Source organism: Heptranchias perlo, chromosome 2, assembly GCF_035084215.1.
Source record: "Heptranchias perlo isolate sHepPer1 chromosome 2, sHepPer1.hap1, whole genome shotgun sequence".
Classification (NCBI taxonomy): domain Eukaryota; kingdom Metazoa; phylum Chordata; class Chondrichthyes; order Hexanchiformes; family Hexanchidae; genus Heptranchias; species Heptranchias perlo.
The window spans coordinates 145,434,696-145,448,709 of NC_090326.1; the positions used below are offsets into that span (position 1 = coordinate 145,434,696).

The following is a 14,014-nucleotide window of genomic DNA, read 5'->3' on the forward strand; positions in this document are numbered from 1 at the left end:
GGAACGGCGATATATTTCCAAGTCGGGATGGTGTGTGACTTGGAGGGGAATGTGCAGATGGTGTTGTTCCCATGTGCTTGCAGCCCTTCTCCTTCTAGGTAGTAGAGGTCGCGGGCTTAGAAGGTGCTGTCGAATAAGCCTTGGCAAGTTGCTGCAGTGCATCCTGTAGACGGTACACACTGCAGCCACTGTGCGCCGGTGGTGAAGGGAGTGAATGTTTAGGGTGGTGGATGGGGTGCCAATCAAGCAGGTTGCTTTGTCCTGGATGGTGTCGAGCTTCTTGAATGTTGTTGGAGCTGTACTTATCCAGGCAAGTGGAGAGTATTCCATCACAATCCTGACTTATGCCTTGTAGATGGTGGAAAGGCTTTGGGGAGTCAGGAGGTGAGTCACTTGCCGCAGAACACCCAGCCTCTGACCTACTCTTGTAACCACAGTATTTATGTGGCTGGTCCAGTTAAGTTTCTGGTCAATGGTGACCCCCAGGATGTTGATGGGGGATTCAGCGATGGTAATGCCGTTGAATGTCAAGGGGAAGTTATTATCACTTCGGTATAACAGAAAGCAGATATTGCAAGGTGTAATCCACTTTACAGTTCCTATTGTTACATTTGCCATCTTTTGCCAGGTACCAACTTTAATCAGTAAAAAATAATTTGAAACTCAGATTGATGCTGATATTTGTTGTTCACCCCCAATGGATCTTAGTGATTTAAGTATGAACATATTTAAATACAAGTGTTAGCGATGGTTAATTGTTTGCTGCTGCTTCATTTCTGCCCTTGAGAGATCCTCCTGCCCATGGACGTTTTTTAAAATGGGCACAGTAATTATTCGTGCACTGGAGATGATCAACTGCAGCACACATTTTCCCTCCTTTCTCCCCGTAGGGAAGCAGCTGGCATCCCACGAGCACCTTGTCTGAAATAGGAAACTCAATATATGGGAATTGTAGATCCTGTTGCTCCTTGATGTTGATATACCACCATTAATAAGTGTGGTTATTCTAGGTGAGGTGCAGAAGTCTGGTTCTCCCACCATCGGTTGCATTCCTATGTATAAGTGGCCAGACATTCAGGGAAGCATGGCATTATTGGCCTATGAAAATATAGGTTTAGAAATCTGTGGATTGGGCCCTTTTGTTCCAGAAAAACTAAAGGAGGGAAGCCAATCTGACTGTTTACACTCTGTACAGCAGTTAAGCCTCTGAATTTTACATTAGCATCCAGCAATGTAAAAGAGACTGGCACTCAATACCAATGCTTTCATGCATCCAGCCACTTATATTTAGCAGCATGGAAGTTGTTGCCCAAGGCAAACAATTTTTTATGATAAAACAAAAGTATCTTGAGTCACATCTGGGATTTTATCAATAGAAGCATAGAATGCAAGGGTGAAGAGGTTATGATGAATTTGTACAGTATATGCACTTTTGGGTCCTCCATTATAGAAAGACAGTCAATTCACTAGCATGATACCAGAGATAAGAAACTATAGTTATGAATAGAGACTTGAGATAGTGGGCCTATTTACAGCAGAGCAGAAAAGACAGATTTATTATATTTTAAAATTATTAATGGTTTAGCTATGGTATATAACCACCTTGGGATGTTTTACTACATTAAAGACGTTCTATAAATGCAAATTGTTGTTGGTAAGTAGAGAAAAATTGTTTCATTTGGTTGAGAATTCAGTGACAAGGTATCATCAGTTTCAAGAAGGTGAGGAGAGTTGGAGAAATGTCTTTATGCAGAGAGTTGTTAGAGCAGGGAATGTTGTCACAGTGAATGGTTGAGGCAGAGACTATTGAATCATTTAAGGATATTGTAGATAAATATTTGAAGCAGAGGAAGATATTGGGCTATGGGGTTAGATTTGAATTGCTTTAGCAAAGAGCCAGCACAGAAATGATGGACCAAATGGCCACCTTTGGTGTTGCAAACTTCTACAGTTCTATTATATAGAGCTAGAAATATGCTAAAGATGAACTTTGAGAGAAAGACATAATTGCATTTATGTAGCTCCTTATCATGTCTCAAACATTTCAAAGCGTTCATGGGCAATTAACTACTTTGAAGTATAGTGACTTGTTATATAGGCAAACCTGACAATTTTGCACACAGCAAGATTCTGGAAAATGCAATGAGATGAATGAGCAGCTGATGTGTTTTTTTAGGTAATGTTGATTTGAGGCAGGAATGTTGGCCAGGATATTAGGAGAACTTCCTGTTGTTCCAAATAGTGTAATTGAATCTTTAATGTTTACCTGAATCAGGTAGATGGGGTTTTGGTTTAGCATCACTTCTGAAGGACAACACCTCTGACATTCCAGCTGTCCCTTACTACTACTCTGCATTATCAGCCAAGATTATATGCTCAAGACCTGGATTGGGCATTGAACCTGTAACCTTATGTCTACATTAAACAGTGATTATTCATAGCATTATGCTTACAATTCCCTGTGTTGCCTTTCTGATGGTGGGCAGTAGGGTGGATTTTCACAGGGAGAAAGGGAGCAAAACATGAACTGCAATCACTTCTGGTGGTTGGTTAAAGAGTGGGATTTGTGTCTTCCCTGATAGTTCAGTAAGTTTACACAGTGAATAGTTTAGCCATACAGACCAGGAAAATTCCAGGTTTAGTTCCCAGATTACCGTCATGATAGTGAAAGGGAAAATGGATTGAGTACTCTTGGGTTAGAAAGGGAGAGATTGGCCAGGATTCTTGTTTCTGATCACTACCCACTGCTGCTAGAAGTGTGCTAGTATAAATGTTAGATGACAACACTTTAGGCTCTGCTATGATGACCCATGCAGTTGAATAGCCTGCCAACACGCACTGTGAAGGCTCACACATGAATAATTGAGGGGAGACAGGAGGGCACCTATGAACCATGCTTCGGCAAGTGGTCAATGTCTTCAGGAGATAAGGTGAAGGTAGAAAAGTAACAAGGAAAAGCAAGTAGCATTCCTACATGCCCACAGTTTCTGATCTCAATCTTGTTGTTTCAGGGTGTCATTGAGCAACCTGAGGTGACTAACACTCATTTCCCCTTTACTGTATGAAAGGCCACGACCCTTGTTCTGCATCTTCTCACAATTGCAGGATTGAGATCAAAGATTGTGGCTGTGGTGTCACGAAACAGCTCCGTTTCTAAGGAATTGAAAGGCTTTGCTCCTTCCGACCCTCATTAGTATACGTGGTGCGTACTGCTCTTATTATGTCTGGATGGTGCCAAGTATGGCCGTTCAGGGGTGGTGTCAAGAAGCATATCTCCACACAAGGAGTATTGGAAATCTGGCACTCTCCTCCCCAAAAAGCTGTTGAGGCTGGGGGTCAATTGAAAATTTCAAAATTGAGATTGATAGATTTTTGTTAGGCAAGGCTATTAAGGTTACGGAACCAAGGTGAGCAGATGGAGTTAAGATAAAGATTATCCATGTTCTAATTGCATGGTCTGCGGAACAGGCTCAAGGGCCTGAATGACGTACTCCTGTTCCTATGTTCCTCTGGTTGATGCAAGTTTTAACAATCAGTAGGTCTAACCTTTTTCACAACAGTTTAATATGTACTGTTAGGTGCTTCATTTGTAATACAAATTTCTGTTGGCAAATGCTATTCTGCAAGCCAAGTGAATTGTAAAGGTAGCATTGAGAATGTTCCCAGTTGCCCAGAGCTGCTGATAGACATCAAGATGTGATTAACTGTGTGATTTTAGTGTGGTATATGTTTTCTTGGGGCACTAAAGCCAGTTTTCTTCAGTAAGGGCAACTTTAGGTATGAATGCAAACTGTTTAAATATTGGAACTGCCAAACATTTTGATCCAGGGAGAGAACAAGTGCTCGATTTGAAGACGTTTGGAATATAGATTCTGGCCAGAACAGTAAAGCAAGCTGGAACAGCTGTACCAGCTCTAGCAACTGTGTCCGTTTTCTGACAGCAGAAGACCGTGTTCTTCAGTTACCCGATGAATTTATCGATTCCTTTCACGTAGGAGTGCCGGTAAGCAGCAGAGTATCCGCAAAGATCCAGCAGCTTGTAAACACCCTGAAACGGCCGAAGCGTCCACCGTTACGAGAATTCTTTGTTGACGATTTTGAAGAATTATTGGAAGGTAAGAGTAGACTAATTATTACTTGGGTTTTATTTTAAACTGGTCGTATTGTACATACATATGTGCCTAAAACGTTGATGTTTTTGTATTTCATGTGCATGATTGAAAATCTTAGTGAGGTTTGCACATATTGGAAGGAGCCGCCTTGCAATCTGATTCCATACCAGGCCCCGTTCACCTATCACCCCTGTCGTTGCTGACCTACTTTGGCTCAGTCCCCCAACGCCTCAAATTTTTATCCTCATATTTGGATCCCTTCATGGCCTCACCTCATCCTATCTATGTAACCTCCTTTAGGCCTACAACCCCTCCCACGCCTCTCTCTTCTCTTGCCCCACCTCCCAAAACTCTCCATTCCTCTGACTCTGGCCTTTTGGGTAACCCCCCCCCCCACTCTTTTCACTACACCATTGGCAACCATGACTTCAACCATCCAGAAACAGGCTCTGGAATTCCCTCCTTTCCACCTCACCATCTCCCTCTACTCCTTTACAACCCTCCTTAAAACCTACCTCTTTGACTAAGCTTTTGGTCACCTGTCCTAACATCTCCACCTTTGGCTTGGTGTTAGTTTCTTCTGAGTATGCTTCTGTAAAGCATCTACATTAAAGGCACTACATAAATGCAGGTCATCGTTGTTGCTGGCTGCTGTGCTGATACTGTTTCCCAGCTGTAGGTTATCAGTTCACACAGTATCCAGTACTGATCAGTCGTCTTGATTTAAATTTTGCTAGTTTAGTTTTGAGGGTTAACAAGCCTTAGAATCCAAACTTTGAGTAGAAAATAATGCAGCTGAAACAATTATACTTTGCTATAGTAGCTCAGTGGATAAATGCACTGCCCAGTGTGGTATTGAACTTTACAGGCAGGTTAGGGTCTTCTAATCTTTGTTTAGACCAAGTACAGCATTCAGTTTTGACACCAAGCCTCAGGAAAGATATATTGGCCTAGGAGGAGGTACAGCACCGATTCACCAGAATGATATCAGGGCTCACAGTCAAATTATGAGGACAGGTTATATAAAATTGGCTTGTATTGCCTTGAGTTTAGAAGGTTATGAGATGATCTAATCAAGGTGTTTAAGATGATAAAGGGATTTGATAGGGTAGATACAGAGAAACTATTTCCCCTGGTGGGGGAATCCAGAACAAGAGGGTATAATCTTAAAATTAGACCTCGGCCATTTGAGCGAAATCAGAACGCACTTTTCACGTGAAAGGTAGTGGAAATCTGAAACATTCTCTCCCAAAAGGCTGTGGTTTCTGATTCAGTTGAAATTTTCAAGATTGCGAACGATAGATTGTTGTTGGGTAAGGGTTTCAAGAGATATGGATCAAAAGCTGGTAAATGGAGTTGTGATACAGATCAGCCATGATCTAATTGTATGGTGGAACAGGCTCGATGGGCTGAATGGCTTACTCCTGTTCATATGTCCTTTCCTATGTTCCTGAGTTAGCTGAGCTCAGTCAAGGTGACAGAAGGCTCACTACATTTGGTCTTAACCCCCCCCTCCCCCATTGAGATATAGGGTGGGGGAAATCAACTCTGGTTCCTGCATCCTGCAGGATTACTACCCATCAGCTGATCCTGAAACTTTCCTTTTCTATATGGTTTGAGTCCACAACAGGTAATCTATTTACCCACTGAACCATCAGGAAACTCTTGTAGCTATTGCATATTTTACTGACAATAGCATTGTGAAGTTAATATAATCAGTGTTTTAGAAACATGCAAACAGGAATTATGATTTCATAGGAGGAAAAACTGACGCTCTAAATTCTGTTGTAGTTCAACAGCCTGACCCTAACCAGCCGAGACCAGAGGGAGCACAGATGTTGGCCATCAGGGGAGAGCTGCTTGGTGTAGTAACTAACTGGCCACCGTCCTTGGAAGCAGCACTTCAGCGCTGGGGTACCATCTCTCCAAAAGCACCTTGCCTGACTACCATGGATACGAATGGAAAACCACTTTACATCCTTACATATGGTACTTAGATGCTTTTTGTCCAGTTCTTTTTGTTGTGTGCCTCATTACCTAGAGTAATGTGATCAGACCGAAAATCAGATTTGCTGAAGTCTGCTTTCTCTTCAAAGACACGAATCATCGGTTTTCGCTGATCCATCACTGTGGCAATGCAATAACATTGAAAAGTTTAAACTTCTAGAAATGTAACTGAAAGATTTCTGTAGTAACCCTTTAGACAAGGTGACTGGCAGTCTGCTCAAAGTGTAAATTTTAATTTTTTCTATGCTGGGTGATTATATACTGAGATTACTTTACATGTGAGGTGAGGCCTTACTGTTGAATTCTTAATAGCGAGGCGACCCCTTATACAAGCCACACAATGTTTGATATAATGAAGTAGAGGTTGCATCAGATTTTTGCATGTAGTTCAGGTTCCATTTAAAATTGAAACTGACAGTGTTAGGAATCTGGCCATTTTTGAGATTAGTTGTGAGAATTCCACACAGTACTAATAATGTTTGAAGTCTATACTTTTTAAAGACACATGCGATTGCATTTAATCTGTTGTTTTTAAATTAGCACCAATCTTATGTGGGTCTATATCTTCTCCCATTCCATTGATGAAATTGCACTGACAGAATCCGTGATGAACATTGTTGTATCACGGTGTTCCATATATCCAGCCCAAGGGCTCAATAGAGATAGCAATTGCTGAGTTTCCCTCCCTATAATTATCTCAGATGATTACTTGAGGGTTAGTTTTCATAAAAGCAGCCTCAGATTCCAGGAAGATATGAAATGTTTGTGTCCTACTCATGATGTTTCACATTCTCTCCCAATACTTCTCTCAAACCCTTTCCTATTTTAAAACTGGATGAGGTCTTATGGATTCATTCAATGCATAGGAGCAACAAAAGTTGGTTTACAAAATATAATACAATAACGATGATGCAATCTATCCAGCCGCATCAAGATGAATGCCAGATTGCTCTCGGCAAGGGGAAGGCTCAGGCTCAAACTCGTACAACATTGTTGTCCAGTGGAGCATGTTGTGACTCTAGCTGTGTCTCCAGCAGTGTAGCCATTGAGATCCTATCTGCATAGTAGTGTGAATGAGTGTTCCACTGGAGGCTGCCATTCAATCATCAGTCAGCTACATGTGATATGTTTCACTGGTTATTGTCTTGGTGGAATTCCTTGTTGGGGTAGAGCATTGTACCTTGAGTGGGCAGGGACGGAGAGACAAATAGTCAGTTTGCTAATTTTTTCCCCACAGCAGGCGTGCCTTCCGTGGGCTGAGGAAGCAGCAAGCTTGATAGCACAGTTTATGAAAATTCCTGCCACCTGTTGGCCAACAAACTGAAAGATATGTGTAAAAGCTCACAACTGTGATGGAGTTTGAAGGAAAAGAGAAAGGAACAATACTGAATTGGGGAAAAATATAGTTGTGGTTACAGTCAGATTGAACAACTTGTAAGCTCGGTGTTAAAATATAAAAATAGGTGAGAGTTAGGGTCTGAATTTGCTGCTATGTACCACGTGACCTGGATCTCTGACACCAAAGCATACCTAACCATGTCCTGGAATGTAATCTATTTATTTTAAAGTTCATTGCAGGTTAAATTAATTGTAGTGCCTTTAATCACATACAGATATTTTTTCTTAATTTGATTAAGTATATATACTGCTAAACAAGAATCCTGACACCTTAGCCTGTTGTTTTTTTGTTGTAGTTAAATGATCACAATTTATAGTTAATTGCAAATAAACGTGTTAAATTCAACTCCATTTGTAGTGGTTGAGATTGGTATTTAAAGGTAAGGTCATGCAGATAATGGTAATAAGACACTTTTATCATAGATTAATATTTATTTAACCCTAGAAAATCGTTAGTTGCATTTTGACATCAACTGAGAAGATGAGGTTTTGGGTGTCAATGAAACCTTTTGTTCTTCTTTCTAATACTCAACTCTAGTGCGTAGAATATGGGTAATTATGACATCTTCTTTGGTGTACAATTAACATCAAATTGTTTGCAGCTATTTCTAGACTTCCTTGCGGATGAAGCAATCACTATGTCATGGTAAGGGAATATCAACAGGAGTGTGCAGAGCTGATTTGAGGTTGCCAGATTTAAATTAGTCATGGTCCTGTTTTTGTGACATTGATTTCCTGAGTGATCTGTCTTCCTTTCTGAATCTTCTTCCAGAACCTTTCCCATATTTTATCAAATAAATATTTTGAAATATGCTAAGAGTCAATCAAAATTACTGTAAAGCTATTCGTAAGTGCAGGGTTTTTCTACTGATGTGTGAAATTTAATAATTTCAATTTGAGGCCTTATTTCTATTATTAGAAATTGTGTTCAAATTTGTTGGCAGATTATTGAGGTGAACTTTAAAAAAAATACAAACTTGTTTCGTTGTTGTGTAACTGAGAACCTTATATTGGGGGAAAAACAAAATAAATTCAAATATATGTTGCTTATCCCCTCTTAGAAATTTCAGACTTTACTTCAATTCGATGAAATCCGATTTTAAGGTTTGAATGCTGGATTTAGTGAGTGTTTGGGTATTAGAAAAACATGCTCAAAAATTATTGTTGTTTTGTGAATCAGCACATGGAGCTAATTGTATGACATTAGTTTGTTAATGTCACTAAGTGACACATAGTAATTGACTTGCATTTTGAGAGTTTAATGTGATGTATTACGAGCAATGTGATTCATTGCAATCTCCTATACAAATCTAACTTTGCAAATAACAAACTTGCTTTAGTGACAAACATGTCAGGCAAAGCCCTCTTATAAAGATCCTGCTATGGAACCTTTCCAGATTTCTTGTAAAATCATAGCATTAACCTGCCTTCCGGTGACGGAAGATGGTATAATCAGACATGTAGTTATTACAGCAACTAGCAGCTCATTTCAGGATGGCAAAAGGTAAAACTTTCAATTGAACTGAAAGCTTGATATGGAACACAAGAATTTAAAATTCTTTAGAATTAAAGGCTATTTACAGGCCTGTTCTACTGCAATTAATGGTTTGACACTAGTACTTGCTTTGGAGTGGGCAAATCAGTAGTATGCTACACTGCCAACTCCACAGCATTCTCTGGGCAGGCAAAGTGGAGCTCCACTCATAGATGTTTACAGCACCTACTGAACTCTACTCACTAATATTCATTGAAGTCCCTAACTGGAGTATTGTGTCCAAGTCTGGGCACCACACTTTAGGAAGGATATCAAGGCCTTAAAGAGGGTGCAGAGGAGATTTACTAGAATGGTCCCAGGGATGCGGGACTTCAGTTATGTGGAGAAACCGGAGAAGCTGGGTTTGTTCTCATTAGAGCAGAGAGGTTAAGGGGAGATTTAATAGAGGTGTTCAAAATAATGAAGGGTTTTGATAGCGTAAATAAGGAGAAACTGTTTCCAGTGGCGGAAGGGTCGGTTACCAGAGGACACAGATTTAAGGTAATTGGCGAAAGAACCAGAGGCAAAATGAGGAGAATTTTTTTAATGCAGTTGTTATGACCTGAGATGCACTGCCTGAAAGGATGGTGGAAACAGATTCAATGATAACTTTCAAAAGGTAATTAGATAAATACTTGAAGGGGAAATATTTGCAGGGCTATGGGAAAATGGCAGGAGAATGGATAGTTCTTTCAAAGAGACGGCACAGGCACAGTGGGCCAAATGGCCACCTTCTCTGTTGTACCATTCTATGATTCTAAGTCCCATTTTTATAGCTGGTTTGCTGGGCTCTTGCAGTGGTCATTCGGTTCAGTGAGCGAATAGGTGAGCCACACAGACAATCATGGCTCCCAGCTTGCTGAGTGAGCTAATCTCGGCTAGTTTGGCATTAGGTATGTTAGAATTGCCAGAGAGTTCCTGATTAGGAGGGGGAAATTGTTTAAGGTTTCTGCTTCAGGTCACCAAACCAGAAGCTCTTCCTAGCGGTGGAAATCAGGTGAAGACAGGACTGGACTTTGCAATAATATTCCACCGTGCCCCCCGCAACATAGTTGATTAGCCAGCTTCATGCATGAATAATGACTACTTGTGCAAGGTATTTGTGGGACTCAAAGAGCAGTCAATGCCTTCAGTGCAGGAGAAAATTGACTGGGGGGGGGGGGGGTGTTAAAAAAATAATTGAAGTTCAGTGGAGCTGTTGTGAAGCCAAAGTGTTAGGACACTGTTTCCTCCAGATGGAAGAACTCCACTGATCTGTCTGCACATCAAATTAAAAAACAATACTTCCTTGAATTCAATGCACAGGCAAACTAGTGACTTTATTCCACAGTAAAACCGCAATTTTGCATTAATGGGGAGTGTGAAACCTGCATATAGCTAATCCATGCCTGATAAAACTTGAATTTTTGTGAATAATCAACCATACCTGACCAAAACATGCCATGATATGTTTCACCAAACACTCGCTTTTTTTTGCTATTAATCTTCTAATCGCATAGGTGGAATTTGATTGTCATCAGGGAGTCGCAACTAGATAGGAGAGCTGTACTTTTTTCATTTGAAAGCCATTCGGAGTGAAGTGTAGAATAGGGGGAAAAGATTTTTTTAATTTTTATTGCTTTGAAAACTCACCTTTACTTTAATAATTTCCAGGCTCATATACTATTGACTAGCTACTGAGGGATTGAATGATTGTTCATTTTTTTTCTTTATGGGTTGCAACGAAAGCTGCTTAACAAATGATTTAACTGTTTTTAAGTACTTGAGCTGATAAAAGTCAACATTAACTCTCATACTGCAAGCCTGCCGAGGAAACAAAAGAAGCAATCGTTATCTCTAAACTGAAACCAAGAGGCATATGAACAGATATAATGGCACTGGTGAGCCCAGAGTAGCTGTTGGCTTCACAGAATTGCTGAAGAATGGGGTATTACACAGTTACAAAAGACAGGTTTACTCCTCAGCCACTGGAAGCCCTCCTAAAAAGGGAGAAGCGCAACACATTTTTTAATGGACCGATGACAACCTATCAGAAACTCATGATACAGCAAGCAGGGAGATGGTAGAAAGCAGGCAGAACCAGTCAGCCACTGCAATACCAGGTATGTTTGGCTCAGATGCAAGTCCCTCAAAGTGTACAGCCTGAGAAAGTCTAGGGCCACCACAACCTTGCCAGGCTACAGCCAACCCCTGATTTACTCCTTGCAAAAGGGAATCATTTTGGAGCAATAGGTCGGATAGATTATTGAGGATAGGTTTAGAGGAAATATCAGTTATGTTGGATGCTCAGGAAGTGTTGCTTTTAATAGAGAGTCGTCACCTTTTTGGAACCTAGACATGTGGCTTTTAAAAGGGAGCTTGTCAAGCTCCTGAGTGAAGAAGACACTTCCAGTTATAGAGAGTAATTTGTTAGCTGCAATTATGAGGAGTTATGGGTTAGGTGTTCTTCTGCAGCTTTGCTTGATTGCGTTAGAGAGTCGCAGAGGATTTTTCATAAGATTTGTTTTTTTTTGCCTCCGAGGAGATTGCATGGTTAAGCAATGGGCCGGTAGTGTATATGGTCGCACTGGGATGTGTTGTGTAGGGCCTGATGATGTTTACTTGCCTTATTCAATTCCATTTTAAGTGATAGTAAATGATAAGTATTTGAAAAGGAAAAATGTAAAGGACACAAGGAGAGGCAATTAGACTATATAGCTCTAGTTGAAGAGATTGCTCCTACACAATGGAGCAAATGGCCCGCTACTGTGCTATAATTTCTATTTGTTAGATAGAACCTGGCATTAAATAAAAATGTTGTGTAGATTTAAAGTAGTACATACGTATTGAGAGGACAAGATATTCTCTTCCAGTGGGGGGGGGGGGGGGAAACCTGCTTTTTCATGTGCATAACTTTTTAAATGTAAAAATGGGAAGCCCTGTTTCTTCTCTCTACTTTTGTTAACTTATTGCATGGTCTGCCAGTGTTCGTGCTTGGGTTTAGTGTTTGAGTTTTTGATATGGACTGTGAATGTATCTTCCAATTTTCTGTGTAGCACCGCATTGATTTGGTCTCTACATGTTAAGTTGGTTTAAAAAAAATAAACACAGGGTTTATTTTTGGCTTTTCCTTTGAATAATCAGAGGTATTGGCATTGCTTCTTACCAACAGGGAAGCTGTGGACAAGGAGCATGAAAGTGGCCTATAACATCCTACATAAACTGGGCACCAAGCAGGAACCAATGGTCAGGCCTGGAGACAGGGTGAGCATGGAGCACTGAGAATTGAAATTACTCTCTCGGGGTTGAATGTGTCATGTATCTAATTGTTTCAATTGTTTTTTGATTCTATATTTTTGAATCCAGCAATGGAACATATTACTGAAGTATTTAAGATCCTATTGGGTAGAATGATGCCAGTATATTCAGCATTGTCACAGATTATACAAGAGGGCATAGCCTTAAACTTGGAAGAGGGAGGTTGTAGAGAGAGTTTAGATTTAACTACTTCGCGCAAAGCGTGGGGAGTGTATGGAATGGACTGCCAAGGGAGGCAGTCAGAGTTGATTGTATCAGCAAATTCAAGGGATAAGCACCTGACATAGAAGATTAATAGAGGGCTGGCTATATGAAGAACTGTGGAATATGATATTTCCTAGACATCTGTAATTTGAAGTTGCTTCATTTGAATATGATGATTTTTTTTGAGGACTAAGTTCTTACTTCGCTGTGATAGTTATGTTGCTTAATTCAAATTAGTGGATAATTCAAAGGTGCTGTTATTCAGGTCGGCTGTGGTTGTTTCAGGCCAATCATTTCAGCCCCAGGACATCGCTGCAGAAGTTCCTCAGGGCAGAGTCCTAGGCCCAACTATCTTCAGCTGCTTCATCAATGACCTTTCCTCCATCATAAGGTCAGAAGTGGGGCTGTTCGCTGATGACTGCAGTGTTCAGATCCATTCACAATTACTCAGATAATGAAGCAGTCCATGCCGCAATGCAGCAAGATCTGGACAACATCCAGACTTGTGCTGATAAGTGGCAAGTAACATTCACTCCACACAGTGGCAGCAATAACCATCTCCAACGAGAGAGTCCAACCACCTCCTGTTGACATTCGTTGACATTACCATTGCTGAAACCTACACCATCAATATCTTGGGGGTTGCCATTGACCAGAAACTCAACTGGACTAGCCACATAAATAACATGGCTACTAGAACAGGTCAGAGTCTGGGTGTTCTTTGGTGAGTGGCTCACCTACTGACTCCCCAAAGCTTCTCCACCAGCTACAAGGCACAAGTCAGCAGTGTGATGGAATACTCTCCACTTACCTGGATGGGTGCAGCTGCAACAACATTCAAGAAACTTGACACCATCAGCCTGACTAGCAGCCCATCCACCACCTTAAACATCCAGTCCTCTGTCACCGGCGCAGCATGGCTGCAGTGTGTGCTATCTATAGGATGCACTGCAGTAACTCGCCAAAGCTTCTTCGACAACACCTCCCAAACTTGTGACCTCTACCACCTAGAAGGACAAGGGCAGCAGGTGCATGAGAACATCATCATCTCCATGTTGCAAACCATCCTGACTTGGACATATATCGCCCTTCCTTCAATGTCACTGGGTCAAAATCCTGGAACACTCTACCTGTCAGCACTGTGGGAGTATCTTCAACACATGGACTGCAGCAGTTCAAGACGAAAGCTCACCACCACCTTCTCCAGAGCAATTAGGGATGGGCAATAAATGTTGACCTTGCCAGCGATGCCCATATCCTGAGAATGAATTTTTTTAAAAGATGAGATGTTAAACTGAGGCCCCATCTGCCCTCTTAGGTGGATATAAAAGATCCTATGGCACTATTCGAAGAATAACAGAGGAGTTATCTAGTGTCCAAGCCAACATTTACCTTTCAACCAACACTACCAAAAACAGATTATCTGGTCGTTTATCATTTTCCTGCATTGCAACAGTGGTTA

At 41.0% G+C, this 14,014-nt stretch overlaps 1 protein-coding gene across 4 annotated transcripts in view; it reads left to right on the forward strand.

The window, feature by feature from the left end:
* LOC137344713 (disco-interacting protein 2 homolog C) overlaps positions 1-14,014 on the forward strand; it is a 515,123-nt gene that overhangs the window by 353,275 nt on the left and 147,834 nt on the right. For all 4 annotated transcript variants that reach the window (XM_068007846.1, XM_068007860.1, XM_068007854.1 and 1 more), the window contains exons 7-9: positions 3,996-4,115; positions 5,904-6,101; positions 12,203-12,294. In XM_068007846.1, coding sequence (XP_067863947.1) covers positions 3,996-4,115; positions 5,904-6,101; positions 12,203-12,294 — 410 coding nt within the window. The remainder of the gene's footprint in view (positions 1-3,995; positions 4,116-5,903; positions 6,102-12,202; positions 12,295-14,014) is intronic.